The 16,353-nt window shown below is 39.1% G+C and overlaps 1 protein-coding gene and 1 pseudogene across 2 annotated transcripts in view; one reads left to right on the top strand and one right to left on the bottom strand.

The window, feature by feature from the left end:
- Window positions 1-11,104: 11,104 nt before the first annotated feature.
- Window positions 11,105-11,239, top strand: LOC149829842 (small ribosomal subunit protein eS28z/eS28y pseudogene; annotated as a pseudogene).
- A 3,552-nt stretch (window positions 11,240-14,791) lies between these two features.
- The window catches only part of GPAT9 (glycerol-3-phosphate acyltransferase 9), a 44,612-nt gene continuing 43,050 nt past the window's right edge, over window positions 14,792-16,353 (bottom strand). The window contains exons 13-14 of one of the 2 annotated variants that reach the window (XM_090016115.1): window positions 14,934-14,994; window positions 14,792-14,822 (exon numbers count right to left, since the gene is read on the bottom strand). In XM_090016115.1, coding sequence (XP_089872241.1) covers window positions 14,946-14,994 — 49 coding nt within the window. In that variant the 3' untranslated portion in view covers window positions 14,792-14,822; window positions 14,934-14,945. Of the gene's footprint in view, window positions 14,995-16,353 lie in introns of both variants that reach the window. The other variant, XM_090016114.1, reaches the window with a different exon arrangement.

Here is a 16,353-nt window from a genome sequence, read left to right as displayed (position 1 = left end):
TACGAAATAATAGGACAAAAAAAATAAAATAAAGGCACATTGTAGCACTGTCCTTCACCAGCTAAGAACTGCATGATTTATTTTCGGCTGGAGACAGGTTTGGTTGTAAAGCTGCACCTCCCTTCTAATCTCCATATGGGTTGATTAAAGTATTTGTTGTTTAATCTTAAAAAAAAAAAATTTAAAGAACACGTTTGACTTTTGTCCTATTTACAACGACACACCTGACCATTGAATATTTACGAATACACGCCGAGTTAAGAAAATAATTTACAAATGCATGCTACTCCTAACTTAGGGTTTGGCATGATAAGATTACTTTATTGCTCTTCTCTCTTTCAACCGTTTCCCACTAAACTTGAGGTCCTACCAACTCTCTCTCTATCTTTCTCTCTCTCTCAAGAAGTGACCCATGCCCCCAATCCATAGCCATGAGGACTCACATGCAGGTGAGTAATGATGATGTACATTTGATGAAGGGGGGATGATGGATGTGTTGGACATTTTTGATTGGGTTCAACTGGAGGTGACCCAGTTTGACACAAGGCACACTAAATGATAAAGAGAAAAGGGGGTTACTCAATAGTTCACATTCAATATGATATTTTAAGGGTTCATATGAATGAATGCTACGCATGTAACCCCACTCTCCTCTCACTATAAATAGAGTGACATAGTTGTATGATAAATGCAACCAAGGTACTTTCTCTTAAATTGGATTCAAGGGTCCTGCTCACCTTTTGACCTGATGGCCTGGGCTCATCGTGGGCGTCGATAAGTTGACCACCCACATCAACGAAAGCTTTTTTTCAGACAGATGGATGCTTCTAGTATATTTTCATTCTCCGTGTAATTTTTTGTCAACATTAAGTTATGGGCCCACATTCCTCACTTCCACTGTGTGTGTGGGTGCATTGGCGTGCTCTGTCGAATGCTCACCAGAAATTCCATTCTGGTTTTTCTTTTATTTCGTCAAACTCTCGTTCGGTCTTTAGGATATTGGACGGTGACAGGGAAGTAGTAGGCCGATGCACCCCCGCCTGCGGGTGTGGGTGTGTTGACGTGCTCTGTCGATTGCTCACCATAAATTTCATTTTGGTTTTTCTTTTCTCTTGTCGGATTCTCGTTCGGTCTTTGGGATGTTAAACGGTGACGGGGAAGTAGTAGGCCAACACACCAGTGTCTGCGGGCCAGCAGCCGTTGCTGAAATCTGGGTTTTTGCCAGGTCATTAGAACCCCCTTGCATTTAGCCCCCACCACTTGAGTCTGCCAGCATGGTGAACCTGATAGTCACAGCTGACCACCGGCGATTGGTTTTCGCAATTGCTGGCAGAGGCTGGCTGCCTAAGACGGTCATTGTCGGCTGTGACTGTCAGAATATGGTGGTCGGGGGCTCAAACCCCTGCTTTCACTAGAGTCGTCGGATGACGACTATTTTGATTGACCTTCATTTGTTAGAGTCAAGCCATAGCTGAAAATCTCCATGGTAGGCCGCCATTGGCAACGATTATCATTAAGGGATAGCAGAAGGGACGATACCCTAAAAAAACAAAATTTTTTTCAGGGCCACCATCTGGCACCCATTGTCAGGGTAGAGCCTAGGTCGACAATGGCTGGTCTCCGATCAACCATCGTCAGTGGTGCTAGAGGTTGATTCTGGTGATGTCGAGTGCCATTTGAGGGAACATGGGGCATCCTCTGTTCCTTAATGACAACCTCCCGACCAACGGTGGTTGGTCACCGTCTGTAATACCCATGAATTTTATCAGATAAATAAACTTGAAATTATGTCCTTAAGCTGAAACATGGATATTTTTGTTATTTTATTTGTTTATTCGTATTTGGACCTTGGATATTTTGTTTGGATCTTCAATGTTGGATCCCTAAATATCTTGTTCGAAACTTCGATTTTTCCATTCGGATCTTAGATATCAGATCACAAACATTTTAATTGGATAACCAATAAGGGATTTTAGGCAAATGGATTATATCTCTGGTATTGGATCCTCAATATCATGATCAAATTTGATATTGGATCTAGGATAAATGGAGTGGATCCATGAAGTTTAAATCAGATTCTTAATAAGAAAATTTCTATATCGGACTTATAACACCTTATGGGGATTCATAATAATCTATGCAACATTTGGATCCACAATTTGGCATTTGGGTCCTGGACATCAGAGATTTAATTATGGCGATGATCCAATTAGAATTTTTATATTTGGATCCATAATAGTGGTCTAGATCCATGTATGGTAATTTGATTCCATAGTTCCAAATAAGAGTATGATGAAAACTTTGGATCCTTAGATCCGAATCTCTTAAATGGTTTATGAACAAAACAGATCCTGTATCCAGTATAGTTACATGAACTCCAGGATAAAGTAATCAGATCCATAATGATTCAAGTTGGACCCTTCTCTGGAATTTTTAAATATTAGTGTTTTTTTATGTAAAGAGAAGAAGATCTGGATCTGCGGATGGATCCAGATAGACACAAAACTTGGAACCAAGATGGTGTATGGATCGCGGGTTGGTCTATCCGACTTCGCACATACATGTGCATTAAAATAGAAACACGAAGAAAAAAAAAAAGAGTGACGTGCGTTAAAAAGAAAATTGTATGTATTAAGGAAACTGCAAACCCTAAGTGGGGGTTTGCAAATTCTTTTAAAATGGGTAGGAGTGAAGGGGGGAGGCGACTGCGTATGCAACCGCCAACCACGACCCCCCCCCCTTTCTCATGGTTTTGTAATTGACTTCCCATCCCATCTATTTAGCCGATGTTTCCCCTTTCTTCCCTCACACACACTCTCTTCCTCCCTTACTCTCTCGTTCTTCCTCCCTCTCATCCTCCCTTTCACGGCAGAGGAGTAAGGGTGGCCGGATGCACCTCCAACCACGGTTGAGCAAAGGGGAAAAACACCAATCAAGGTAGGGGTTTACTGTTTTTTTTAGGATACCATGTTTTCGAGTTTATAATGTGGGTGTCCTCTGTGATTGGGAGTACGCTCTACGGTAGCAAGGTACAGTGGGTTTCCATAGAACCCAAATCAAAAGAGAGGTTTTAATGGCTGCCGTAAACCCCAAATCGACAGATTTGGGGGATTCGGTTGCTATGAACCCCAAATCAAAAGAAGAGCTTTAATGGCTGTCGTAAAGCCCAAATCGACAGATTTGGGGATTTCGGTTACGATGAACCCCAAATAAAAAAAATGAAAATCATATGGTGATGTTGGTATTGCTCAAATTTCTGAAATGTATAGGTGTACACGAAATAGTTGCAGGATATTATTTCTTTTGAAAATATCATGCTTTTATGGCAATATCACGGCAGGTATGTGTTTGAGAGAAGGTATATGTCAATTATAGTTGAGTTACCATGAGTGGGTTCAAATTAACCTCTGTGAAAGTTCGATTTCTATGATGTAACATTGAGTTGTCTTGTTATTCATATATTGTTTCTGTTCAGAATCGGTTATTGATTGCAATATATTTCAATTTTCAACTTAGAATTATTACTGAATATTTGTGAATGATAATGTCTTAGAAATCATTTCAGATTAAAGGTTTTGAATGCATGCACATAATCATACATTGTATACAATGTATTGTCATGCCCTCGTGTCCTAGCTTTGTGAAACACCTATTTTGTATGAAGTGGGTTTGTGTTGTGTCCTGTATATGTGGCTACTATCTGTAGAGATTGTAAATTGGATATTTACCCAGCCTTGGACTGACAATGTCTATAAGTTCTCATTCTCCAAGATTTTCAGGCTACTTCATTAACAAGGATTCCTATTCACCCTTGATCCAAACACACCCCAAATTCTTGATTGATTAACATATATATTTGCTTGATTAAGAGAGTCCAAATTGCTCTTTTTGTTTCTTTCATATTTTCTACTAAGTATGGATATGTCCTAGTTCCCTTACAATTGCCAGAAACACCAATTAGTAAAATTTTTTAGTTTTTTATGAGCGTCTCACATTTGAGGATATGCTTGCTTTGGACATAGTGAGTATTCCTGCTGAATACTAAGTTGGTATTCCTACTGCATATTAAGTGGTATTCTGTTGCATATCATGTTGATATTAATCCGCATCTTAAGATGATCTTAGACCACATACTCGGTGGTTATTAAACTGTGCATGATGCTGATGTGCAAACGCATAGTTAACAACTTATTAGGAATGCACAAATGCCTATTAAAGTTGCATAAATTCTGATGTCCAAAAATATACATCAAGTTGCATACATCTTGGAATGTTTGAACATCATTAAGATAGATATTACTTAGATTGGTCAATTGCAAAGATGATTGGAGAAAAGGGTTGATCGCTTAACCGAGTCTACGAGCCAGTTTATTGTTAGCACATAAGTGTCAAGCCAGTGTGTTGAGGGTCACACATTTGCCCTCGAAATTATGAGGTGAATTCACATGTAAATTGAAAATAATTATATTTTTGCCTGACTGGTTTAAAGGTACTGGAGTACTCTGAGTGGGTCTGCATAATTAAATGGATAAATTTTGGGTTATTGCACCATTCTAAAGTATGAATTTTGGGGACCTACTACTGCAGTAGTATGAATCAAATTTTGGGAAAACTCTTGTGTCTTGAATGACTAGGTGCAGTTCGGGAAAAACCCAGGCACATCAGGAAATATAAATTAATAAAAAGAGCAACCCACTCAGATTCGGGCTTTCCTTAGAGAGGGTAGGTGGTACGCAACTCCGGGGACATGAGTTTTTTACTTTAAGCGGCAATGACTCGTTGGTCCCCAGTTCTTGGAGTTAGGAGACCCAGACTACCAATGTTGTCCTAGGTGGTAGCTTCAAGTTCTTCTGCAGAAGTTAGGGATGCATCATATTTATTTGGGTCTTTGGCAGGTTCTCACGGTTATTCAACCGCTCATTTAGGATTTCAGTTTCAGTTAGAACGCTCGAGTTAATAAAACATCAATGCATAATAAACCCTTGAGTGTTCTTTTCTATTACGGTTGCCTTGGCCCACGTGTACTCGTGGGATAATTAAAGAAAAACACTAACTAAAAGCATCTAGTGTACATCAGTTGAGTAGAGAGTTGGCAGGTTTGCACTTTAGCACATTAATAGTTACTTTTAGCATGTAGTTATTTAAATTAGCATGAAATAAATTTTGTATATCTGTGAGTTGCTTTGAGCCTGCTATTGATCATACATGCTAGTTAGATTGTTAGAATTTGTTGTTGTAGTGATTTAGTTCATGTTATTTACTTTCTCCTTTTATACTCAATATCATGCTATTCACACATATTACATGGCACATGATATACCTGCAAAATCACAGTATTTTTCTACTTAGAATGGTTGTAGTCTAATTCTAATTATCTTACTATTTTTTAGGTGAAGAGTAAAGTATTATGAGCGACTGTGGGATGGGGTGTTGATCGAGATGCTTGGTTTATTGTGTTTCCGGGTCGTCGAACAATAAATTTTACTCAAGACTCTGATTTCATAATTAATTAGAATAAAATGAATGTTATTGCTTTGACTACTCTTGTAATATGCCTGGTTGCTTAACCCTACAAAGTGATTTGTTTCTGTTGTTATACAAAAAAAAAAGAATCCTCAAAAAATTGGGTTAAAATTTTGGGGCGTTACATCATCGACTGACCGTCATCGTCGACTACAGAGGTTGGTCGTCGGTGGTGACTACAGCCGACGGAGGTCGCTGGGAAGAGGGTGTAAACCCTCTTTAAAAAAATAGTTTTAGAGGGGTGGCGGTCGGGGAGTCGATCCGAACCCAAAACCATTTCTTGGTTATGGGTGGATCGCGTCTGCACCCATTTCGGGGGGGACCCGATCCAAACCTAAATCCATTGAGTGGATCAGGTCTAAACCTGACCCTGGAGACACTGTCCAGACCCAGACCCGTTTGGGGTTACGGGTCTAGGTCTGAACCTGATCCAATGTGATCTAGGTCCTAGATCCGGATCCGACTTGGTATTTGATTTGCATCAGATCTATTTCAGACTAAGTCTAGGATCTGAATTTGACCCAGTATCTGGTTTAAAAATGGGTCTAGATCCAAATCAGGTCTCGATTATGAGATCCAACTCGAGGCCCATTTTAGATTGAGCCTTGATCTGGATTGGGTTTGGATCGTGGAATCCAACCCAGGATCCATTGAGTCTAGATTCAAACAGGATCGAATTAGGTTTGAAATTGGGTTCATGCACTATTTACCCCTTTTTTAAAGAGTTGAACTGGTTCTACAATCGATACAGGGCATTTCGGGACCGATTCAGAGCTCTCTTTCACTGGTTCCAATTGGGTTTTCACCGGTTCCTGTAAACAAACACCCTGTTTCATGAATCGATAAAAGAACATGGGTTTTTTCATTCAGTTTTAGGGGTTTATAGGCTTTTGTACATGTTTCAAACTAGTTAGGTTGTTTTAAGACCGGTTCAAAGCCTTGGTTGATTGGTTTGAGGTTGTTTCAGACCAATTTAGAATACTTTTTGGTCGGTTCCAGCATGGGGATCTCAAATATTACCTGTAAAAGCATATTGTTGTCATTTTTTTATGCTTTATCTGTACTTATTATCATGGATGCATGTCGCTTGCATGCATTTTTATATTATTTTCAGTTATCCATAATATTTCAGCATTAAGTATGACCAAATCCATGACATATAAGATATGTTTCATCAAAATTTTATTTATGCATATTTGATAAAGCATGAATTTGTGTTTTGATACTATAATATAGAGTTTGTCATGAATATACATGTATTATCATGTGTGCATGGGCATGCTCTATAATACAAATATGTTTGTGGTAATAGATCTCGATTAACTGACTCATAAAATCACCAAAGTGATTCAAGTTGAGTTAATTGTGGATTCTTTAGACCGCGTTAAGATTCAGTATAATAATTATGTGTGACTTTATAAAATAATGATTCTACCCAAAGAAAGGTCATTATGTTCTAAATTCACACAAAGTGTAACAATAAGTGTGTATACATGCCCATAAAGCATATTTATACCCAAAGGTAAAGTCAGTTTTTTGAGAATTGAGGAGACGAAGAAGCTTTGAGTATTATCATTTTCACCAAAGTGGAATGATAATGACCCTATTATGCTTGTCTCAAAAAAGGTGAATAATAAAGGGTTAAAATTTTTACTTTTTTAACATGAGTCTTGTTTGAGTATTTATAAGGTCTTTTCTTTTGTTCTTGCAGTATCATGTTATTTGATTATTAACGGTTCTAATAATACTCTCATCTTAAACAGAACCAAATTTTGGATTGAAAAGGAATAATGTTATTCACTCTAGGTTACATGGATCTAGATTTGACTCTTAGAATTAATGAACCTCACGCTCTTACAGTATAGAATACAGCCAAACACAAGGTTGCCTCTGAGAAGTGAAAGCGCTCAAATAGACTTAGTATGTTGCTTTTGCAATCAAGAATGACTAAGAACATTCAAGCCGTCATCCATCACTGTAGGACAGTGAAAAAATTCTTTAGAGTCATTGAGGCTCAGTTTGTTAGTTCTAATAAGGCTAAGGCCAGTACTCTGATGTCTAAGTTGATATCTATGAAATATTCTGATGATAATCACATCCAACAACACATCTTAGAAATGAAAAATATTGCATTTTAGTTGAATGACATAAAGTTCACCATTTTAAACTCTTTTTTAGTCCATCTAATTTTGACCTCGTTCCTATTGAATACAGACCCTTCAAGATCTTTTACAATACACATAATGATGAATTGTCCTTTAGTGAATTCTTGACCAAGTATGTTGAAGAGGAAAAATATTGAAGGGTGAGAATGTGTCAAGTACATATATAATTTTTCATCAGGGAAAGTACATGCAGGGGGCAAACAAGGGTTCCTTCAAAAAGAAGAACAAGAAAAAAAACCTCTAGGGAGAGTTTCAACTCTTAGGCAAAAGTCAAATCATAGGCAGAAGGTTCTTCTATAAAGTGTTTCTTCTGCAAGAAGAAAGGACATAAGGAGGTGGAATGCCTGAAGCATAAGAAATAACTCGAGAATAAAGGTAATTAGTCATTTATTTCTCATGAGTATAATTTGATCATGTTTCATTGTATAGTTGGTAGATTGATTTTGGTGCCACGATGCACATTGTTAATTCTTTGGAGGCAATTCTGAACAAAAAAGAACCAACAGTGCATGAGAGAAGCATCTTCTTAAGAAATAAGATGCGTTCACATGTCAAGAACGTTGGGACGTACAAAGTTGTGTTGGAATCGGGATTTATTTTGGATTTGTTTGATATATTTTATGTTTCATCCTATAGTCGGAACCTGATTTCAATTTCAAAACTTGATAAGTTTGGTTTTGTTTTTAAATTTGAAAACTCTAAGCTAATTATTATTAAAAAATTTATTCACGTAGGTTCTACATATATGTGTGATGGTTTGTATCGTTTGAAAACCAATTTCTAAATCCAGGAATCTCACTCTGTTGAGAATATAATGATTGACAATAAACATGGTCTAAAGGATGATCAATCATATTTGCTTTGATATCGAAGGTTATGATACATCTCGAAAGATAGAGTCCAAAGACTTATAAAATAAAAAATTCTTGGATTGCTTGATTTCACAGATATTGAACTATATGTTGACTACATAAAGGCTAAGCAGTCCAACACATATAAGAAAAATGTCAAACATAACAATAAAAAATTAGAGATTGTGTATACGGATGTTTACAGGAATTTTTTTCTGTGTTATGTGGGTAAAAAATATTTTGTCACCTTTATAGATGAGAATTCACGGTATATATATCTCTATTTATTATTTAAAATTTTTGAAGTCTTTCAAGTTTTCAAGGACTTCAAGAAAGAAGTAAAAAAAGCGACTGGTAGAGTTATTGAACATAGAGCATAATGCACTATGGGATCCATTAGTAAGGCATGGTTCAATAACCTGACAGTACTAGAAAAGATTGAGCATTGGCCTATGGCTTGAGCACCATTTGCTTAATATGTTTCTATGAGAAATCCTACTTAGCATAGTCAACTTCAACTTGTTTGAGTCAAGGTTTTAATACCTGATGACTCATCCTTGAGTGACTCGTGACTCGGTCGGGTCATGTTAACTTTATATTTTATATAAAATATATAAATATATGTATATATTATCTATATTTTATAGTATTTTATCAATATATCATATATAATATACATTATATAATATTTTTATAATATATGTTTATATATAATATACATAATATTTATATTATATTTCATATAATATATGTAATAATATATAAAGTATTATATATATATATATGCATGACTCACCCTTGACTCGGCTAACTCGCCCATGACTTGGTCGGGTTGACTCGGCCGAGTTTTGTTAAAGCTGAGTTAAATCTGGTTTTTTACCCGATGACTGGGAGATTTGGGCTGAGTTAACCGAGTCACCGGGTCAACCCGGTGAGTTTTTAAACTATGGTCCCAGACTCTGAGTTGCCAAATTGATTGTTGAGCCAAGACTTGACCCCGGAAGATAAGTACTCATTCATGCCTTGATATAATGATTTGATTTTGTGCAATGTTTGGACACATGCAAAAATGTGCCATTACATAACTAAGGGTACATTGGCAGGTGACATGAGCTGTTTGTCGGCCTTGCAGCTTAACATGGTTAGCTTAGGTTGGTGGTGGTGTTTTAAACAACATCACTAAAAGATATAAAATTGTGAAAATTGAATGGGGTTTAGAAGTAATGGATAAATGTATTAAAAAACACCAAATAATATTGTTGAAAATAGTTTAGAAAGAATCAGATTATTGTTTTAGATCCATTAGATTTTGTATAGGGAAGTATTGATAACAAATAATACATAAACCAAGTCTAAGAACCATGTTGATGAATAACACTGATGCACCAGCTGAAAAGAGACAATAGTAGACGATCAGATTAATGGTTAAACGAAGACAAGTATTGGTCTTGAATTAGTTCTTATCACTTTTTTCTTGTAAAAGAATACTGGTTGCATTTGGGGTGCATTTGCATAGATGAGAATTCTCATTGATGTTAATTCTTGCCAATCCTGCAGCATTTTTGTTTGGGTAAAGTAAGAAAGAAAATTGTGAAAAGTCTTCTTCACTTTCTGGACACTGCTTTTTCAAGGGAACTCTCTTTATCATCTCACTAGGTGGTAATTTGGATTCATAGAAATTATGGGTCTCACTAATTACATGGGTTCCATTATTTCTGTTTCTCAAAACTGTAATTTAATAAGATTCCTATTTACCACCTAAATTCTCCAATCAAACCCTAAATGCACTGTTAGAACTCCTAGAAAATAGAGAGTATAGAACTGAGATGATCGGTTGACATCAAACCTGCTGAGAATTCAAATTACAACTTAGAAGTGGTAAAAGAATCCTTTAGAAAGGCTGGTGTGGTTTTGAGGAAAAATGTGGATATTGTCATTTTACAATTTCCTTTATTCACTTTACCCAAAGAAGGAAACTTCGGGCCTGTTGAGAATTCTCATTAAAGAAAATTCTCAACCAGTGTATCCAAAAGAACTGGGGGGGGGGGGGGGGGGGGTTATTGATGTTGTCATTCCCATACATAAATACATATCAAAGGTGTACTCTCTGGACCACTTGTACGACGGCCATAGACATTAGATGTTTCAAGGAAGATCAATTAACTATAGTCTGTCAAAGCACATCAAAAAGATAAAATTAATAAATTTATTTGCTGCTTTTAACTGCAAAGCACTGGCTTTGTAGTAAAAAGATGAGGCTCAATCTTGGGCATTTTGATGCGCGGTTCAACTTGAAGTTGCAGTACAGTATAACAGATTTGCAAGAAAAGGTCAAAAGATGTGATCAGTGACATTGGCCTTCACAGTGTTGCTGGCCAAAAAGGAGCCTTGAGCCTTGCTGTGCAATGCCTTGAGTCAAGTGGATAATTTCATGTTTGAGCAATATTCTAGTGTGAGCTGGAATTTTAAATGGTTTTGAATAACTTAAAACTTCAGAGTTGTCTTGTGTCATTTTTGTGAAGTCTGTATATAAATACTGTCAAATACATTTTTTGTGTATACAAGATGGATTCACAAGTGAAGCTTGCAGTTGTGGTCAAAGTGATGGGAAGAACAGGGTCGAGAGGTCAGGGGCCTGTCAGAGAAGGTGAAATCCTTGCTCTGCTAGAATCTGAGCGTGAAGCAAGGAGGTTGCGCTGATGGCTCTATGGTATCTTAGTGAAAGTTTTGGATATGTTCCTAGGGAGTGGCAGTTTGTACTGCTTATACTTTTGAGTCCACATATATATATATATATATATATATATATATATATATATAATGTGATAGGATTTATGAAAATATAAAAACTAAAAGAGCTGGAGCTTCTCCTATGGTTCTACCCAAAATGAATCAATTGAGGAAAATACTAATCTTTTCAGATGGCTAACCCGTACCAATTTGTGATTCAGTACTGGATTAAGTTTTGATATGATCTTGCTTTTGAAGCGCCAATGCTATTAGTTGGACACTAGTGTTTTTTTCCTTGTTTTGTTTGAATGCAATTTTGTGCCATAAGGTGTGAGGAAAGAGCATGTGTAAGGGTGGGCAACAAGCCAACCCTTTTTGCAAGAGCCTTCAAGTGAATTCTGTGCTTGGCTTGAGCTTGGTCATTTAATTAGTGAGCCAAGTTCAAGTCATCTGGTATTGTGATGGAATCTTACAGGAATGATTGAGGTTCTGTTTGGGATCTGGTGTTGGAAGCGGAGAGGGATTTTCCAGATCTCCATCTTTGCTGATTGTGTTGGCATAGTTGGGAGAGGGGGCTCCATTGGCAAAATTGGGACGCTTTGCTTGTGAAGTGTGGAGTTCAACAAAATCCTTCCGAGGATGTTGTGAACTCCGCTCTCATCCCATCTCCACACCAGTATCCCTCTTGACATCGGCTCCCAAACAAGGCCTTAGTGTCTTTGGTGAATCATCATCTTGAGGGAAGAGGCCAAATTAATGTGATACCTTCTCAAGTTGCAGAGCTTTTACTTCCATTTGACAGATGTAGCATTGTGTATGTTAGTAGGTGTTATAACAGTGTTGCTAAATCCCTGGCCAAGCTAGCTGTGCTGCGGCAATCTAGAGAGTGGCATGATATGCCGGCTGATTGGAATCCTGTAACTCTTTTCCTTCTTTTTTTTTATATGCAAGCTGGGATTAGGCAGACCCCCACCAGTTATAAAACATAACATTGGGTTTTGAACTTGCAGCGTCCCAACGCATGATGAGGTGCACTAACTGCTCCTACCAAACAAGTGGAGGCCCCAGTTGATCCCGTAACTCATTCCTTGTAATCCTATTCTTATGCAATTATATTATTAAAAGTAATCTTTTCAATGTATCAATCCGATAAGTATCTCTAAATCATGAGACAATTGTAGGCCTCTTTCAAATAATTTAAGCACATTAGATTGGAATAATTCTATCGTGCACCATGTGTGCAACTTTTGTGTGCTTCGAGATTTTCATCTTCTTTGATCTGTCATGTCTGTTGATGGCACATAGTTTTTTAGGGCTCAAATATCAACGGGCAGAAATTCATAACAAATATGATTCAAGTGTTGATTCTTAATAATAGGTCAATGCAAATGCTCTGTCCACATGAAAGTTCACATGGTAGATTGTAATTGAACCAAGCACAAACTGAATTCTGAATTCAAAATATGCAGGGGGGGGGGGGAGTGGGGGCGCTGCACCTCTTTTATTACCTAGTAGACTAGTGCACAGTAGGTTCGGGTTGGTGTCAATCAAAAACTTGGATCTACAAGTAGTATCTGATTGTCTTGATCACCATCACCATTTCTTCCTCTTTGTCTTCACTTCCTCCTCTCAACCTCTCTGTTCACTCTCTCTTTTTCTCTCTCCTCTTGCCAACACTCTCCCTCTCTCTTATCCTATTCTCTCTCTCTCCTTTCACCGACATTTCCTCTCTTTTGTCTCTCTCTTTAATCTCTCCCTTTCTACCCCAAGTTTTATTATTCTCTCATTTCTTTCTAAGTTCTCTCTCTCAAATCTCTCTTCTCTGTTAACGAGATCGACCCTCTGTGTTCGCCAGACCACCACCCCACCCACCACAATCAGGTTGGCTGTCGGCCACCTGCTGTCAGCCAAGCCCCATCATCGGGGCTTACACCCAGCCGACGGCACCCAACCACCATCGGGCCCCCTTTCCATCGGCTGCCACTCCTATCCGACCCAAACCCCTCCCATCAGGGTCCCCTGCCTGCTGAGGCCGTCCCCACCAGCCGGGCATTCCACCTCCATTGGGGCTTCTGCCCAGCTGGCCACCGTTTGTTGGTTGCCACCGTTGCCACCACCACTGTGAAGGGGAACCAGAGGAAAATGAAGAGGAGAGTAAGAAATGAAAAAGAATGATATTTTTCTAATTACTAAATGACATAAAATGTCTCCAACAAGTGGCTCTAAGCCAAATATTTAAGAATATGCCTAATGCAAAACCCTAAATTCGAGACCCAAGAAAGAAGCGATATTCGCTAAAAACTAAACTTAAAGAAAATGATATTATCTTAAAAAAGAAGCAAAAAACATGAGACCTAGTCAAGAACGCAAAGATACGCTATTTGGAATACCAAACCAAATGAGTGTTTATGCCCCAAAATGACAAAACAGAGTTTTAACCACAAAAAATGTTTTTCTAAATTTTTCTTTCAAAATATCAAAAAAAATTGAGCTAAAGCATGCTGACCATCCATCTCGCACATCGATGGACGGTCAGCATGCAAAAAAAATAAAAATCATGTCAAAAACATGATTTTTGCACAAAAAGACCTTTCCTTGCACAGTATGGGTCCTTTACTGTCGTTTTTAGTGCACCAAAATCGTCTTAAATGGCACACTAAAAAAGCCAGCAAAGGGTTTTTTATAATTTTTTTACATGCTGACCGTCCATCAATGCAGGCGATGGACAGTCAACATGATTTAGCTCTGATTTAACACCAAATGGGTTTAGTACAGACCTCTCTCTCTGTATATATATAGTAAGTGGTAGCTGCCTACCACTTTTTATGCCTGACGCAAATGGATGCAGTCCTATGCATAAACAGCCTTTATTGGTGCTTGTATAGCGCCCCAAAAGCCTTTAACAACTCTTCAAAAGGGTTCATTGTCAGACCATGCAAATGTGGTCTATATGTTTGTTTTTATAGGAATCACTTCTTGAAACATTTGATTCAGATACATTGATAGGTTTTTATAAGGTTTCAAAAATCAACAGCCTACAATTTTCATAAATTTTCAAAGCTTCAAATACATTTTTTTCATCCAAAATGCATGATCCAAGTGTCGATTTATAGTAAATCATATAAATCAATCATGCTGAACACATCTATGGGTTAAAGTTTTTAAAAAAATCACCAGAAATCCACTAGGAGGGGGGCGGGGTTGATGAATCCAACCTTACAGATGTGATACATGGTTGGTTTAATATAAAGCAGCTCTCAGATCATCCGGTTATGACATGTAAGTAGGTTTCTATATAAGGCTTCAAAATTCAACAGCACAAAATGGACTAAATTTTCACCACTCAAAAAACCATGATTTTGCATTAAAAAAACATGATCCAAAAGTTGATTCCTAGCATTTTAACTATGCTGAACACATCTATCAGGTCCACTTGAGTCGATATGACTTGAACCTATGGTTGCCAGTTTAATTTGACAATCAGGTCGCCATGACACTGCTTACGAGTAACTATTGTTCCCATGCCCACGCAACTCAGTTCATTCATTTGATCCTGTTTATAAGTTTAATGTGGTGATACAAAACCAACAGTAGTGGAAGGAAATTAAGACAATTGCCTGAAACTGCATGAAGAAAAAGCAATAGGAAATAGAACAATTTATACCCAGAATAGCAATCACTTCTCCTCCAATCGTCTCAGCACTGATTCCGCAAATATTTTCTGCCTGGAAACATACAAAATGCGTTATGGCGAATAATGCTTCCGCAAATTATTTTATATGGACTTTGACATTCGCAAATTATTTTATATGGACTTTGACATTTAAATTACAACAAAAGCAAATACCCACCATCACAGAGTTGAGAGATTAATATGAGAAAACTGTCCACAAAACTCCAAAGATATGCTCATGCCAATATAAAACATCAACTAGCTTTCCCAAGTTTAACTTTACCCTTCCAAGTGTCCAACTTATTCTGGAGTTACGTTTTGTGGAATTTTTTTCTTTTTTGAGAAATAGTAAAATATTCATTAAACAATAGAAGGAAGAGAGTCTGATGAGGAGCCAGTGTAAAACCCGTTGTAAACAAAAAAGAAGTTTCTGATCCAAGTTGGATCCAACCCGGACCCGACCTGCCCCCCCCCCCCCCCCTGTTTAAACAGGGGAGAGGGGTTCTCCTTTTACGCAAAGGAGACCCCCGACGCTCTCTCTCTCTCTCTCTCCCCACTGTCTCTCTCCCCTTGTTACACTCTCTCTTCCCGACCCCGAGCTCCCCCCCTCTCGTCCTCGCTCACCCTCTCGGCGACCTCCCCCCACTCAGGTGAGTTCCCAGCTCCCTCTCTCTTCTCCCCGTCTCTCTTGGTCCTCTCATTTCAGGGAAGGGGGTGCTGCCTCCTCCCTAAGCTCTCTTTTCAACAGGGGAGGGGCGCGCCCTGTCTCCCTGTTTCGGCAGGGGAGGGGCGTCGCCCCCTTCCTTACTCCCTCTCTCGTTAACAGGGGATGGGCGCAGCGTCACCCCCCCCCCTCTCTGTCTCTTTCATATCACATGGGAGGGGCACCGCCCCCTCCCTGCCTCTCATTTCGGCGGGGGAGGGGCGCCGCCCCTCCCTGCTTATTTTTAACCAAAGAGGGGTGCTCTCTCTCTCTCTCTCTCTCTCTCTCTCTCTCTCTCTCTCTCTCTCTCTCTCTCGGGGTTGGGGCCAGGCTCGGCCTGGCTGCCGAGCCCACCCCACCCCACCCCTCTCTTGGTTTGAGTTGGGGCTAGCCAAGCCCACCCCACTCTCTGTGCTGTCAGGTCGGTGGGTAGGGGCGCGGCCCCTGCCCCATCCTTGTTCAGGCTAGCCGGCGGGCAGGGGCGGAGCCCCTGCCCCCTTCCTCTTTTCCATAGGACCGATAGGTAGGGGTGCAGCCCCTCTTTCTGTCAGCCCAGCAGACAGGGGTGCACCCTGCCCTCCCTTTTCTGGCCGGTGGACAGGGGTGCGCCCCTGCCCCCTGTTTTCTTTCTTTGTTTCAGGCTGGCAAGCAGGGGCGCAGCCCCTACCCCCTTTCTTTTATTTTTGGCTTTTGGGCAGGGCGCCGCCC

The sequence above is a fragment of the Nuphar pumila genome, chromosome 8, assembly GCF_984573655.1.
Source record: "Nuphar pumila chromosome 8, dmNupPumi1.hap1.1, whole genome shotgun sequence".
NCBI classification, from domain to species: Eukaryota; Viridiplantae; Streptophyta; class Magnoliopsida; order Nymphaeales; family Nymphaeaceae; genus Nuphar; species Nuphar pumila.
The sequence above is the reverse complement of the archived record's forward strand: the minus strand, read 5'-3'. Positions and strand labels throughout refer to the sequence as shown.